Source organism: Nelumbo nucifera, chromosome 5 (assembly GCF_055504915.1).
Source record: "Nelumbo nucifera cultivar China Antique chromosome 5, China Antique-T2T, whole genome shotgun sequence".
In the NCBI taxonomy this organism is placed as follows: domain Eukaryota; kingdom Viridiplantae; phylum Streptophyta; class Magnoliopsida; order Proteales; family Nelumbonaceae; genus Nelumbo; species Nelumbo nucifera.
The window spans coordinates 55,465,708-55,480,714 of NC_142653.1; the positions used below are offsets into that span (position 1 = coordinate 55,465,708).

General features: G+C 35.7%; 1 protein-coding gene across 7 annotated transcripts in view; it reads right to left on the minus strand.

Annotated features, from left to right (window-relative positions):
• Positions 1 to 14,604, minus strand: part of LOC104596787 (endo-1,4-beta-xylanase 2-like) — a 77,231-nt gene extending 62,627 nt beyond the window's left edge. For 2 of the 7 annotated variants that reach the window (XM_010258078.3, XM_010258075.3), the window contains exon 1: positions 12,519 to 13,522. In XM_010258078.3, the coding sequence (XP_010256380.2) occupies positions 12,519 to 12,648 (130 nt within the window). In that variant the 5' untranslated portion in view covers positions 12,649 to 13,522. Of the gene's footprint in view, positions 1 to 9,835; positions 12,342 to 12,518; positions 13,532 to 14,183; positions 14,400 to 14,467 lie in introns of those variants that run through there. The other 5 variants (XR_016076149.1, XR_016076150.1, XM_010258076.3 and 2 more) reach the window with 5 other exon arrangements.
• Positions 14,605 to 15,007: the final 403 nt, after the last annotated feature.

Here is a 15,007-nt window from a genome sequence, read left to right on the forward strand (position 1 = left end):
GAATTACATTACAGAAATCTCAATTTACAGAATGGGAAACTGCAACTGAATTTGAGTGTTGAAGAGATAAAAGTAGAACATAATGCTAAATTAACTAAACATAACTGTCCAAGGTTTTTGGTTTTGTTTGTCCATTTAGTTGTAGAAGGGTGTATCTATTAGATTGAAAAGAAACAACCCAACAACCACTTTGATAGAGGCATACCTAGTTTAAGGGCAGAAAAAGGATGCAATACTTCCTTTAATCTCCAAGAGACATGACTATTTTAACAATCACTACTCTGGGGTGCCATTGATCTACAAATAGTTAACAGACAAGAGTTTCATGTTGTTGATGCATCTGATTCTCAACAAGTGCATCTTTTCATTTTGACTTCATTTACTGCTCTTTTTTCGTGGCCTTTAATGTTATAACTTATAAAAGCCAGGTTTTTCTCTTTTTTTTGAATATTTTATTGAATGAGCATGTACTGAATGCTGAGTATCCCCCAAGAAGTGTCAATCATTCTATTGAGGCATTTCCTCACCCTAAAGCTAGTATCTCACAATAATTTCCCCAAAACATTTGTGCCCTGTTCACCCCTTCTCTAGCCATTGCAGCGACTAGCACATTTGCTGATCAATAATTCCAAGTGAAGCTTCCATTTACTTCGGGAGCCAAGCTTCTCAACTCCTGCAAGTAATACCAAAATTGTCTAGGGCCTTGTTTGTTTCATTGCAGCACCACCTTTGAGTCCCCCACTACCACAGTATTCCTCAAGCTTAAAGTCATTGCCATTCTTAATCCCTGCAGAACAATTAACAGCTCAGACCTGATTGAGTTTCCTACCCCTATGGGCACAGGAAATAATGCCATACTGCTCCTGGATCCCCACGCTGCAGGAGTCTATTGCAATGAGACCACATTCCTATGGTGCAGAAAGAGTGCTATTATACTCCAGCTCCTTAGAAAATCTTCAATTGAAATTTCTTCAAAAGGCCTTAATGTTCTGAAACAATATACAGCCTTGATTTGTAAGCTTTCCTTGCCCACTTCCAAGTCCTCTTTTTTTTTCTTTAAATATCCTGTTGTTCCTTTCCTTCAATATCTCCCAAAGGACTACAACCGTCAAGAATCTCCATTTCACCCTGGCCTTCCTAGTGGGCAGTGGAAAGAAAGAGTCCTTTATGCAGGTCTCAACATTGAGAGGCTCACCCACCTGTGTCCAAAAAGATTAAAGATCCACTCCCAAATAGCAGCTACAAATTGGCAAGAGATTAATAGAATGTGCAACGATTGCTCATTTGTATAACACAAAGAGCAGATATGAGGAGATGAGCATCAACAGGGCCTCCTTTGTTGTAGCATCTCATGGGCATTGATCTTATGGTGATACAATACACCTCCCAATAAAAAGCCCTGATCTTAGGTGGTATAAGTTTACCCCAGATTTCCTTTACTGGAAAGGTGTTAGGAGACAGTAAAGAGGGAGTAAGAATATGGAAGAAGGATACACATGAGAACAAGCAAAATGGGGATGCAGTCTAAAGGTTGATGGATTAAGAGAAATAGAACCCAAGTTAAGGAAGAGGCCCTTGAATTTAAGTGTGGGTTGGGAACGAAGGAAGCAAGTTAATCACCGCCATCCAAGGAATAGGCCTGTGCATTTAAATAGACACACCAACCATTAGGGTGTCTCCGATTAATGGTTTCCAGCATGTTATGACATAGCTTGACTGAGTCTATCGAAGACCTCCATAATGATTCCCTAATAGTGCTGAATTCCTTTCCCTCAATCTACTCATGCCAAGGCCCCCATCTATCTCTTAGTGTACACAGTTTTCCAATCTAGCAAGTGATCCCTTTTAGATTCTCTTGGCTCCTACAATTAGTCCCTCATGAATCTTTTAGTTAATCATGCCAAGGTCCTTGCTGCAAATTTAAGAGAATCTACGAGAGGAAGGGGTCTAAAGTCAAGGCTAGAGATCAAAATTTTTTGAAGTATAGAGGCAAAGCAATTTGTTTGGAAGTCAAGAAGGCATTGGTGACATTACAGGCTTGGTCATCCATCTCTTAAGGCACTCAAGTTACTTGTTCCATCATTGAGTCATTTTTCTTCTTTGGATTGTGAGTCGTGTCAATACAAGAAACACTACAAAGTTCTCTTTATACCTGGAGGTGCACCTCTAGGCCAGGTGGTCCCAAAACGCCCTAAGGCATATGCCAGAGATGCTAACACCTTTGGGGCATACACCTCATATGCTTTTTTCATGAGGCGTGCTAGAGGCATACACCTCATGCGCCTCATGCACATCTTATATAAAAGGGTGGAATAAAAAAAGGAAAGGAAAGGAAAGGAAAAGAAAGTAAAAGAAAGGGAAGGGAAAGAAAAAATCAGATATAAAAAGACCCCCCTTTCAACTAATGTTATGCATCTTTATTCTTCTAAATATAAAAGATTTTTATTAAAAATAAAGAAAAAAAATCAGATACCCGCTTCCTCTTCATCCTCCTCCCCATCCTCCTAACCCCCTCCTCTTAAGGAGGCTTACGCCTCCTTGTGTTTGGGAAGCTTATGCCTCTTGCATTCTGAACTAAGCCTCACGCCTTTAGGTAGTTGAACACCTCGCATCACACCTCCGTGTTTTAAAACATTGGTACATTCAAATGTTTGGGGTCCAAATAAAATTGTGTTAGATAATGGTTACAAGTACTTCATAATTTTTGTTGATGATTATTTAAGGATGACATAGCTTTATTTTATAAAAGAAATAAGTGAATTGTTCTCTATTTTCCAAAAATTTTATGCTGAAATTCATGCTCAATTTGGTGTTCGCATTAAAATTCTTCATTTTGATAATGGGAAGGAATAATTCTCTACACCATTCTAGCAATATTTGGAGCAACATGGTGTAATTCATTAAACTTCTTGTACTTACATACATACCACAACAAAATGGGGTGGCTGAATGGAAGAACCAATGTTTACTTGAAAATGCTAGGTCCATTATGCATGATATGGAAGTTCCCACACAGTTTTGGGGTGATATCATACATGCATCCTATTTCCTCATTAATCGGACGCCCATGTCTATCTTTGAAAGTCATTCTCTATTTTTAGTCTTGTTTCCTACTCTATCTCCTTTTCCTCTTAATCCTAGAGTTTTCAGTTGTTATGTTTTTTATCATAATCCAAGGACTGGGATGGACAAGCTAGATGCACATGCTACAAAAATTCTTAGCTATTCTAGAACCCAAAAAGGGTATAAATGTTACAATCCCAATTCCCAAGTTCACTTTTTTGTCTAGATGTCACTTTCTTTAAATTTGTTCCCTTCTTTACTAGTCTTGATGTTCAACACCTCTGGTTTTTCCTCTTCCAATATATATATATAAAGATGGACGGTCCATGTCAGCATGTCTCTCCTTTGAGAGAAGCTATTTATCTATTTTCTCCATTTTTGCATTTTTTCTTATTTTATTTTGTTTTAAAAAAATAAAACAGTAATCATTGTTCATCTTGATTAGGTTAATAAAGTTGCACACTATTAGAGAGAGACCTTTGGGTTTTCCAAAGCCTCTAATTTTAATGCATGTTATTATTAAATTTAAAAAAGACATTTAACACAAAGAGAGAGAGACCTTTGAGTTTTACAAGGCCTCTTATTTTAATACATATTATTACATTGAACAGAGAAAGAGAGAGAGAATAGTAATAATATAAATCAAGGTTTTTAAAACCGAACCAAACAACAAAAGGTCAAAGGTCCGATTCCCAAGTCGAACAGTCCAACCATTCGAACCAAACAAATGGCCCATTCTAACAAAAAATTAAAAAATAAAAATAAAAATGGCCAAAACCATTGGACGATTCATACAATTTGACTACCCAGGTTTGCTAACCAAATCAATGGTTTTTGGCAAAATAACAGTTATGGGGTAAAACGGATTCCGATCCGGTCCGGTTTTGAAATCCATGATATAAATCAAATAATATATATAGGTTGTGGTTAAACAATAAAAAATTTAGTAATTTAATAATCCACTAAATTTTCACTAAAAATAAATATTAACAAAACTTAGTAAATATTAAAAATGTGTTTCAGTTCCACTTAAAAATCCAACTTAATAAACGCTAATAAAAATAAAAAATTTTAAATATAAAAATATTAATTGATAGTTTAATAATATTATTAGATAACTTATGAGTTGAGACCTTAATAAGCAATAATAAAAGATATTAATTTATAGTATTAAAATACCAACAATCAATTAAAAATCCGAAAAATTATAAAACACCTAAACATAATTAAAATACTAAAAATAATTCAAAATATTGAAAATTAACAATATTTTATGTTAATAAGCATATTTACTGAAAATAATTAAAAATTAGAATTAATAGTATTTTACTACAAAAAAATACCAAAAATTATTAAAAAAATACCCAAGCCATAAACTATTGAAAAAAATTGAAAATTAATTGTATTTTTTATTAACTATGGTATTTATTTAGTTATTTAATTTATTTTTACTGAAAGTAAATGCAAATTAATTTTGCAGTGACTAATATGCAAAAATAAATGATGAAAATACTGAAAATTATTGAAAACTCATATGCAAAGATTACTAAATAATAATTAAAAAACACCAAAACTTAATTAAAAGTCCAAAAATTCTGAAAAACCTAAAGCTTAATTGAAGTACTAAAAATAATTAAAAATTAAATTAATTGTATTTTATTGCAAAAAATACTGAATAATAATGGAAAATAATGTATTTTAATTATTAATAATAATATAATTAACAATAATTATTTTTAAGCTATAATTAATAGTAATTATAATCTAAGCTATAAATACTAGAAAATTACATTTAATTACCAAAAAGTTATATTTAATTACTAGAAAATTCCATTCAATTAGTTTTAGCCAAGAAATTAGCAATACTTTTGAAAATATGATCATGTCCATAAATTATTGTATTTTAAATAAATACAATAATTTAGTAATTACATTATTTTAATAGCTAACAATATTTTAATAATTAATAACAGAAAGTAACAAGTCATTTATAACTTAACCTAACCCAATTAGATCTATAAATTTGTAGGCTCAAACAACTATTTTCTTTTGAGTTAGGTCTAGGTGAGATATGCATTATGCCCACACATTAGCAGGAATAATCAGATCTGACCATCAGACCTGGATCTTGAGCCCAAGACCAGCCCTTATATAAAGCCCAAAGCTCGAGCCCGAGCCTGAAGCACAATCTTTACACAAAATGTCTTATTTTCAATATACTTTTATAAACTAATATTATATTAATTTAGTAATAATTTAACAAATTAATAAACTAATTTATATTTCCCAATAGTAAATTGATATTTATTAATAATTTAAGAAGCATATATATATATGCTTCTTAAATTATATATATATATATATATATATATATATATAAATTAATAATTTAAGAAGCATATACTCATAGACGGATGTGTATACTAAATGACCACCAATCACGCAAGTGTATACTCATAGACAAGTACCAATTCCTCTTATAATCCCTTCTTCATCGATGGATTCAACAATTGTCTTCCCTTCTTTTGACTTTAATCTTCCCATTGCATTGTGCAAAAGTAAACAAGTTGTAGTTCTCATTCCATTTCTAATTATGTTTCTATTTCTCACCTCTTTGCTTCCCATTGCCAATTTGTTTCCCTTTTATCCTCTGTTTCTATTCCTAAAAAATGTCCAAGAAACTATTACCACCCTAGGTTGGCACCAAGCAATAGAAGAGGAACTATTTGCACTCACATATAAATCACATGTGGGATTTTACCACTCTCCCTCCTGCTAAGCATGTTGTAGGTTGTAAGTAACTATACACTATGAAGTACTTACCAAATGGTAGGATAGAAATGTTGAAGACCCAATTGGTTGTTGAAGGTTGTATAGAGTCAACTATACAAAAACTCTCTCTAGTTGCCAAGTTTGGATCTGTTCAGGTTCTGTTATCTTTAGCAATAATGTATAATTAGCCCTTATATAAAAAGGAAAGGGCAACTTGATTAAAAGGAGATAAAAATACATCTTTTTTCCATGCTTTTTCAACTGGGAGGATAAGAAGGAATCTAATCACAAGGATTTAAGTGAGTACAAAAATTTGGACAACCTGTTTCGATATAAAAACTGTAAAAGAAAGAAGAAAAGAAAAAGATACAAAAGAGAATGGGAGAAGCCAAAAAAACAGGTCTAGCTGCCCTTCTCAATAGATTATATACTCACAAATAAAAGAAAATACAAAGACAAGTATGCCCTTAGTAAGTTGGCTACTTGTAAGAACTGAATAAGCACTCTTTAACTTAAAACATAAATTAATGGGCCTAAGGCCCAATAACTCCCTAGTTATGCTATGTAAATAAAAACAAGTAATATCAACCCAAAACTCAACACCCCCCCCCTCAAGTTGGGAATAAATGTCACACATTCCCAACTTGCATAGATTATGCTCCAACATGTTTCTTCCAACTCCTTTTGTAAGAACAACAAGAAGCTACAAGTCAAATACAACATATGGTAAGCAAACTTCTTCAAATGTCACCCTTTCCCTTATAAAGTGTTTCCCCACTTCTATATGCTCCGTCCTATCATGTTGAACTAGGTTGTGGGCAATATTAATGACTGCTTGATTGCCACAGTATAGCATCATAGGTTCTTCAACCTCAACTCCAATCTCCACTAACAAGGAACAGGTCCAGATGAGCTCTAAAACACCATGTGCCATGACTCTATATTCAACTTCTACATTTGACCTTGCCACAATTGTCTGTTTCTTACTCTTCCATATAAAACTAAATTACCTCTAACAAAAGTGCAAACTCCTGATGTGGATCTCTTGTCACCCTGCCCAAACAACATCTGTATAAGCCTCTAACTTTAACTGTCCATAGTCAGCAAACAATATGCCTCTACCTGGGTGTCCCTTCAAATAGGAAAGTATCCTATCAATAGCTTCCCAATGCTAAACTCGTGAAACAGGCATGTATTGACTCACCACTCTAATACCTTCCAACATCCTTCACTAGTTCACCTTCCAAAGCATTTATCCTATTGTTCTAATCAATAGGTGTATTAGTTGCCCTTGCCCCAAGTTTTCCTATCTCCAATGGTAAATGTAGAATATACTTTCTCTATAAGATGAAGATCCCATGAGTGGACTTGCCACCTCAATGCCCAGAAAGTACTTCAAATCCCCAAGATCCTTAATCTCAAACTCTTTGTGTAGATTCTTCTTCAAGGTATCTATCTTACTCAGATCATTTCCTATAACTACAATGTCATCCACATACACTATTAAAACTAATACCAATGACCCCCTCCTCTTCACAAAAAGGGTATGATTTGAGTTTAAGAATAGCCAAATACAACTAATGCACTTCCAAAACTGTCAAACCAAGCTCTAGCTGATTGTTTTAAACCAGTTCTTCAACATGCATACATTTCCTTTTTCCACATCATTGTAAAAGCTAGTTGGAAGATCCATATACACCTCCTCTTGCAAGCCCTCATTGAGAAAAGCATTCTTTTTTTGGCACAAGTTAATACCAGGTCGTGGTTTGTTATACAAGACTGGAGGGAGTCTTAAGATAAAAGGTTATACAATGTTGATTGGGCTAGATGATTCTGTAACAAAAGATCCACTATAGGGCATTGTCAGTGTTTTAAAAGCACATAGGCCAATTTGCGCCTAAGGCGCAAGGCACAAGGCGAGGTGCGCGCCTTTTTAAGAAAGGTGCAAAATTACAAAAAAAAATGCTTCAAAATAAAAAAAAAATGCCAAAAAATTTAAAAAATGTAAAAATATTAAAAAATATTAGACATAATGTTAATAAAAATATAAACTTAAATTTTAAAATAAATGATTTAAAAAACCTATTATCTAAAATTAAAATACATAAACATAACATGTAAAGTGTATTCAAATGAAAATTTAAAAATAAAGGCAAGTATATAAAACATTTTCAAGCATGTAAAACCTACAATCTCTTTTTTTCCTTAATTGCATTGCTTCAAGTAGTTATTGTGATATAAAACATATTGCATTCTTGGTTCTATGAGTCGCCTTTGTAGCACACCCCCCGAGGCACGCCCCCCGAGGCAAGCCTAAACCACATATGAACTAGTGTGGTTGAAAAATCTTTTGCAGGAGATAGGATACTCAATTGATAGCCCTATGAAGTTGTATTGTGACAACTAAACTGCAGTCCATATTTCTTCTAATCTAGTTTTCCATAAGAAAACAAAGCACATAGAAGTTAATTGCCACTTTGTAAGAAAAAAGGTTCTTAGTGGAGTGATAAGTATAATACATGTGAATTCAGGGAATCAGTAGGCAGATTTGTTTACAAAACGATTAAATCAGGGAAGAGTGGATTCCATATATAAAAAGTTGGGATTATATAACATATACTCACCAGCTTGAGGGGGAGTGTTAGAGTTAGCAGTCAAAGTCCAAAACATGTAAATAAGAAGGTGGTCGGTTGGGAGGATTTTTTTTTTTGATAATTACGAAGAGAGTGATTTTTCTCCCTAGTCATTTCTCTCCATTCTCCTCTTCTCTTTCTCTCCTTCTCTACTCTCTCTCTTGCTTCTGACCTAGAACTGAACCAATGCTAACCGAACCATTAACAAAAACTATAAGCAGGGTCTCTATAAGAAAGTAGTGGATGATCACCAGCGGTCTCACAAGGAGAATCTTAACTAGGGTGAGAAACAATGTTGTAGGAGCAAACATGAGAGAGTGTACTCCCCAACTCCAACTTTTAGCAATAAAGTCTTTTAACTTAAATAACGATGTCAAAACATCCCCAACCTCGACTTTTAGGAAAACTCCAAGGAACCATCTAGCAAAGGCAACCTGTCAAATAATCAATGGAAACTACCTTGCACCCAACAACAAACCCACTACAAAAATGATGCACCCCAAAAAGTGGACTTTCCAAACCAAAAGTCTGCCTCAAAACAACCATGACATACTACCAATCATTTGAAATTCAACCCTAGAACAGCACATACCAAACTTCAAACCAACCATGAATGCAAAACCAAACTTCCAAAAACTGACAAAAACCAAACAGCTACAAAATGCTAAACCCCAACTTAACACCAAAACAAAATTCAACTCAGTTAGTTAGCTTCTCCATTGTAAATCCTTCATATATGTACATATCTTAATATAGTCATAATAACCTTGAGTAATGGCTGTTTTGCAGAAGTCCAAAAAACCATAAACCTAAAAATGAGGATTCATCTGAACTGACAAAAGGTATTAACATGAGGGCTGATAAATGCCAGGTCTTGATGAATTAAATGGAAGGTCCTGATCAATGTAGAACTCTGCGACTACATGCATGAATCAATTCATTGCTTAAGTCTCAATACACCAGTTTACTGCAAGATTAATGTCATTCCCTGCTCCCTTAGTGTATTAGAATGTATCCCTTTGAGTAAACTGATCAAAAAATAATAGAACCTCTTTTCTTTTTTTTTTTTTTTTGCCGGGGGGTAGAGAGAGAGAGGTTATCTTGTGTTAGGGACATTTTTGTCACATAAAAATTAGGTGAAACGATATCAATTAGGTCATGTTCTCTTTTGTCATTTGTAATGTACTTCTAGCCAGTTCAGGTGCTCCACCTTGGTTATGATACTAGATGTAACTAAAGAAAAAGAGGTATGTGACTTATGAAACCTTGGGGGTTTTTTGGAGGATCTAAAAGATGGGGAAACTCCTAGACATTATCAGTAAAATCAGAAAGGTTTTAAGCAATTTACATAAAGAAGTAACACTTACATCATTTTCAAAGTCCTTCATGTGAAGCTCCACAAATAGCTTTAGTTTGGAATTGTTTCGACATGAAGAAGTGAATGACTCCAAATTTGGACAGGCCTCTGGGTGACTCATGAAGGTGACTCATGAAAGCCCTCTGGGTAGAATCTCTTGAGTTTTGGTAAATACATGAGCCTTACGGTCCTTAACTGAGGGAATAATTTGTCATTACCCTTATCCTCCTTCCCTTTCACAATTATTTGTTTTATATGGTTGCATTTGTATACTATGAGTTTTTTGAGCTCTAACAGTTTACAAGCTAGAGTGGTTGGCATGAGATTACTCATAGTCTTGCATCCTTCCACTTCTAAAACTTGCAAATTTGGAAGGCCAAGGAAGGAGATTGTGGATAAAGTTTTCAAATTGTCACAGTGACTCAACCTTAGAGTTCTCTCACTACTGCTATTGACCCTCAGAACTCTTGGGTAAAAACCCAAGCGGTGTAAGCATTTTTCACGACTGAATCTGCCTACAAGTATGTCAAATCTTTTCAAGGTTGGGAAAGTGACAACTTTATTCAAGATGTTGGTATCAACTATATCAAGGCAAAGGCTTGTTAAGCAGTTCAATGATTCCAACTCCTGAATGCTCGCATTATTGCCATTTTCTATTCCTTCAATCAGCCACTCATTGAAACTACCAATCATGTAAAGCTCCTCCAGATGAGACCAACAAGTTATCACATTGGGTGGTATTCTGGTAATCACCGCACATGTCAAATCCAGCAATTTCAGATTGGTCAAATGTGCAATATCACCAGGCAACTCGCCGATTGAAGATTGGCGTAGAGTAAGTATCTCAAGCTTGTTCAATCTTCCAAGAGTTGATATGTCTTGTAAATTGCAGTCTTCCAGATATAATGCACTAAGGTTGGTCAGGCATTGGATTGATAATGAGCAGCATCTGTAGCATCCACTGAGATCCAAAACTTTAAGTTCTTTCATCCCTTCAAAGAAAGTGTCTGAGATCACCTTCAACTCATTATTTCCTTGCAACAATAAAATCTGTAATTTTAAGTGTTCATGTTCCATCACATTACGATGCATATTTATAGCATTACATATTGCTGTATAATCTTTTGACTTCACTACCAGACAGTTTGTCAGTTCTTCACCAGCTCTTGTCATGAAGACATGATTACCACTGGATGCAATTGAGATGACCATGTCATGAACAATATCTTGCATTTTGATGTACTCTTCTTTGGGGTATTCTTCTTCTCCTAGATCAAATAATTGAACATCATTGTTATCTTCATCTAACAGCATAGAAGCTGTTTTAAGCTTGTTTACAATTGTTTGCATTTTGCATCTTGCATCTGCTATTGTATTAGCATTCTTAAATAATCCAAACCCCATCCCATATCTAACCATTCTTTCTATTTCAATGTTATGATCTTTGGGAAACAAACAACAAAAAAGGAGGAAATGTTTGGCTTCCTCATCTTCTGCAAACAAACCACTTAGTGCTATTGCAACTTTTACAAGAGCAATGGGCAAGCCACCACACTCTGTAACAATCTTGTGGAACAAATCAAACAAGTTTTGTCCTTTCAGCATTGCACCAGTTTCCATTTTAAACAAGTCGCAAGCTTCCTGTACAGATAAGATATTAACTTGGATGCTTCTCTGGACTTCCATTTCTCGACAAACATCTTGGCTACAAGCAGTAATTATGATCTTGCAACCTTTGTGGTTGTCACCATAGGGGATTCCCAATTTATCCAACTCCAGTCTCTCCCAAACATCGTCCAAGATTACAAGGATCCTGTTCTCTTCTTTCAGTCTCCTTGATAGTGTGGTAGCCTTTTGGATTTCACAATCTTCTTCAAATCTCAGGGCTAGCATATTTGCAATTTCACCCTGAATCTTTTGCAAGTTTGCATTTCGGGACACTACTGTCATCACAACCTTGTCAAAAAGCTTTTCTTTATAAACTATATCACATATTTCCTTGACTAGGGTCGTCTTACCAACACCTTCCCTCCCATATAGCCCAATGACTTGGATATTTTCATCTTTTAATGCTGTGTTAACCATCTCCATAGCCATTTTGGTGGATTCAAAGAGATGGAACTTTCTAGTTTCCAGAGAAAGCACCTGATGGTTTATAGCATTAAACTCCCTTGATGTTTCAAGGTGAAGGTTGATGCTTTTTGCTTTTTGTTTTGCACCCCTGCTTGAGCACCAATTAGGACATAACCATGTAAAACAATTCCTTTTTTCCACAGTTCTGTCTACTAATCTCTCCGTGCCCTCTACATTAGAGCCCATGGCATCCAGAAAATCTACGATTTTGGTAAGCTTTGCCTCTTAGTATAATATTCGTTGATTGTTTGTTGAACACCCTCTCTTAGTTGTCTTCTCCGCTTGTCTCTTGAGCTGCTCAATGTTCTCCTTGTAATCATCTAGATAACCAACATGCCCAACAGAACTTGATTATTATACTTTTTACTTTTTCCTATGATGGCCTATACGTAATCCATGACCACAACAATTTTTTGAGAAAAAAAACAAAAGAAAGAATAAATGGTTATTTTCTTTTAAGTTATTGCCAGAAGGAAACAAAATATTATCTAAAATCATAAAAGAAAAACAGTACCAAGGAATAACAAAAGAGAAGAGAAAAGAGGATCTTCTCTGCTTACCACTTCTGTTTTTCCATCGATTTTTGCACAACAAAATAGCTCTAAGTGCTTTCCAGAGTTGTCCTGCTATATAATCTATTTTTCTCCCCATGACGGAGCAGGAAGGTGATGTGATAGCCTTGGTGCTCATCACAAACAAACCCCATATTTTTACTTGAGAGTTTGTCCGGCCGTATTATGGAGGACAAAAGGATAAAGGTGGAAGAATTGGACAGGAGGAAAAGAGCGCTAAAACAAAATATGAGTTAATGGATTTAACAAAATGTAGAAGAATCGACAGTTTTTAGTGGGTAAATGAATTAAAAAAAAATCCTGAAGAGAGCTTCATGGACGATTTGAAACTATCCATTGCTTTTAAAGAGACAGAACCCTGAATTTGTTCAAGAAAGGTAATTTCAATAAGATAGACATCCGGATCCTTATTTTAGACCTACCACCAGAACATATGAAGTTGCCTATGGAGAAGAACTTTGCAGGATGGCCAGAAATCCAATTATAGAGAAGATTGAAGATGAGGAGAGGCTGGATGAGTCAGCGCCACAGTTGGGAAGGTAAAGGTTCCTGAGGATGAGAATGCGCATATATGTGAAAAGCCCGCTAGCAAAAGGAGCTTTCATCATGAAAGGCTGACTACATTTTATTTCCAATTTGTTGTTTTGGGCCATGAAGAAAGGAGCTGCCTAACCAAGAATAGGGATCGTGTGAAGGAGCTGATTCAAAAACTAATTGTGTAGATGATGGACTGTAAAATTGGGTTATGATCCGTGGCTTCGAGCAAATATGAACACGAGGATACGTTCATCAATCAACAGGATGATTTCTACGAGAAATAACAGAGGTGGAAATGGGGAAGCTGGGCATGAACAAAGAGAGGATACAGCGGGCGAGAAAAATGATCTAAGTGCAGGACGAGATACGCAAAGGGAAAGCTCTGACTACTCAAAATGGTCGGAGTTAATTCCTTGATCCTCAACGCAATTTAATTCTCCGAAATTTATCATCGGTGTATAGTGAAGTAATGATTGAGATGGGTTCGGCTTCAGTCAAAGCTGATGCTTTCGAACATCACGATAGAATGACACGCGTCCATAACGCGTGTGCATCTTATATTGATGTGAGGATGGTAAACGGGCGTTTATTACGAACACCGTTAGCCATCCCTCATTCAAAACATTTTTGCTTTACCCTTTCTATTCTCTTCTTTCCCGCGTCTCTCTGGTCTTCACCCAAATCGACCCACCGAACCCCTAATCTACTATTCTCTCCAACCGGCTAAGGCAAAAAGCATCAGCGGTGGTGAAATCTTCTTCCGGCGATCGGTGATAGAGAACAGGTAAATCTTCTTTCTGTGCTTCTCTAAAACAATCTTCTCCTGTAAAAAGCCCGACCCTTATTGTTGGTGGTAGTGATATTCCGCCGGTGACGAATGGCCCATCTGCAACTAATACACCAGCAACTTTCTTGCTGGAAGAAAAAGGTTTAGCGCTGGTAACTTACGACTACTACTTAGCCCAATTGTACCCAAACCACAAACAAATTAAACAATTCAACAAAACCAGAAATGATTTTACATAAGAGAAGAAAAAACTTACAACAAAAGCACAAAGTAATTGAACTAAAACTTAAGCCGAAGATCTAATAACAGCAGGGAGAAAAGCACTAAACCTTTTTCTTCCAACCAGTAGGTTGCTGACGGATAAGTTGCAAATGAAGCCACTCGAGGAGAAAAGCACTAAACCCTTTTCTTCCAGCCAATAGGTTGCTGACGGATCAGTTGCAGATGAAGTCGTTCAGGGAGAAAAGCACTAAACCTTTTTTTCATGTAGTAGGTTGCTGGCGTATCAGTTGCAGATGAAGTCATTCGTCACCGGCGGAATATCACTGCCATAAGGGTCATGTTTTTCATGAGAGAAGACTATGTATTAGAGAAACAAAGAAGGAAGATTTACCTGTTCTCTATCGCCGGTTGTTGGAATAAGATTTCACCGCCGGTAATGCCTTTTGTCTAAATCGGTTAGAGAGGTCGATTTGGGTGGAGACTGTAGTGACGCGGGAAAGAAGAGAATCGAAAGGGTAAGGCAAAAATGTTTTGTAACGGGGATGGCTAACGGTGTTCATGATAAACGCCCGTTTACTATCTCACACAAGTATAGAATGCACACGTGCTTATAGACGTGTGTCATTCTCTCGAGATGCTCGGATGATGAACACATATAGCTTTGACTGAAGTCGAACCCACGCGCGGTACGACTCAGACGGCAATTAACTTCGAGAGAGTTTACTTTCATTTACAATCGGTTTTGCTATTATTATCGAGAGATGGTTTTAATACATGATGAAAATGTGTTTTGTTGGACATTATGTTTGCTCCCTGAGGCAATATACGAGTTCTCTATAGGTCCGCTTGCATTGAGAATATCTCCCTCCTTGTATGTTTTATTTCTTAGAAAGAAATTCCTAATTCAAGATTATAAAAGGATGTTGAGATG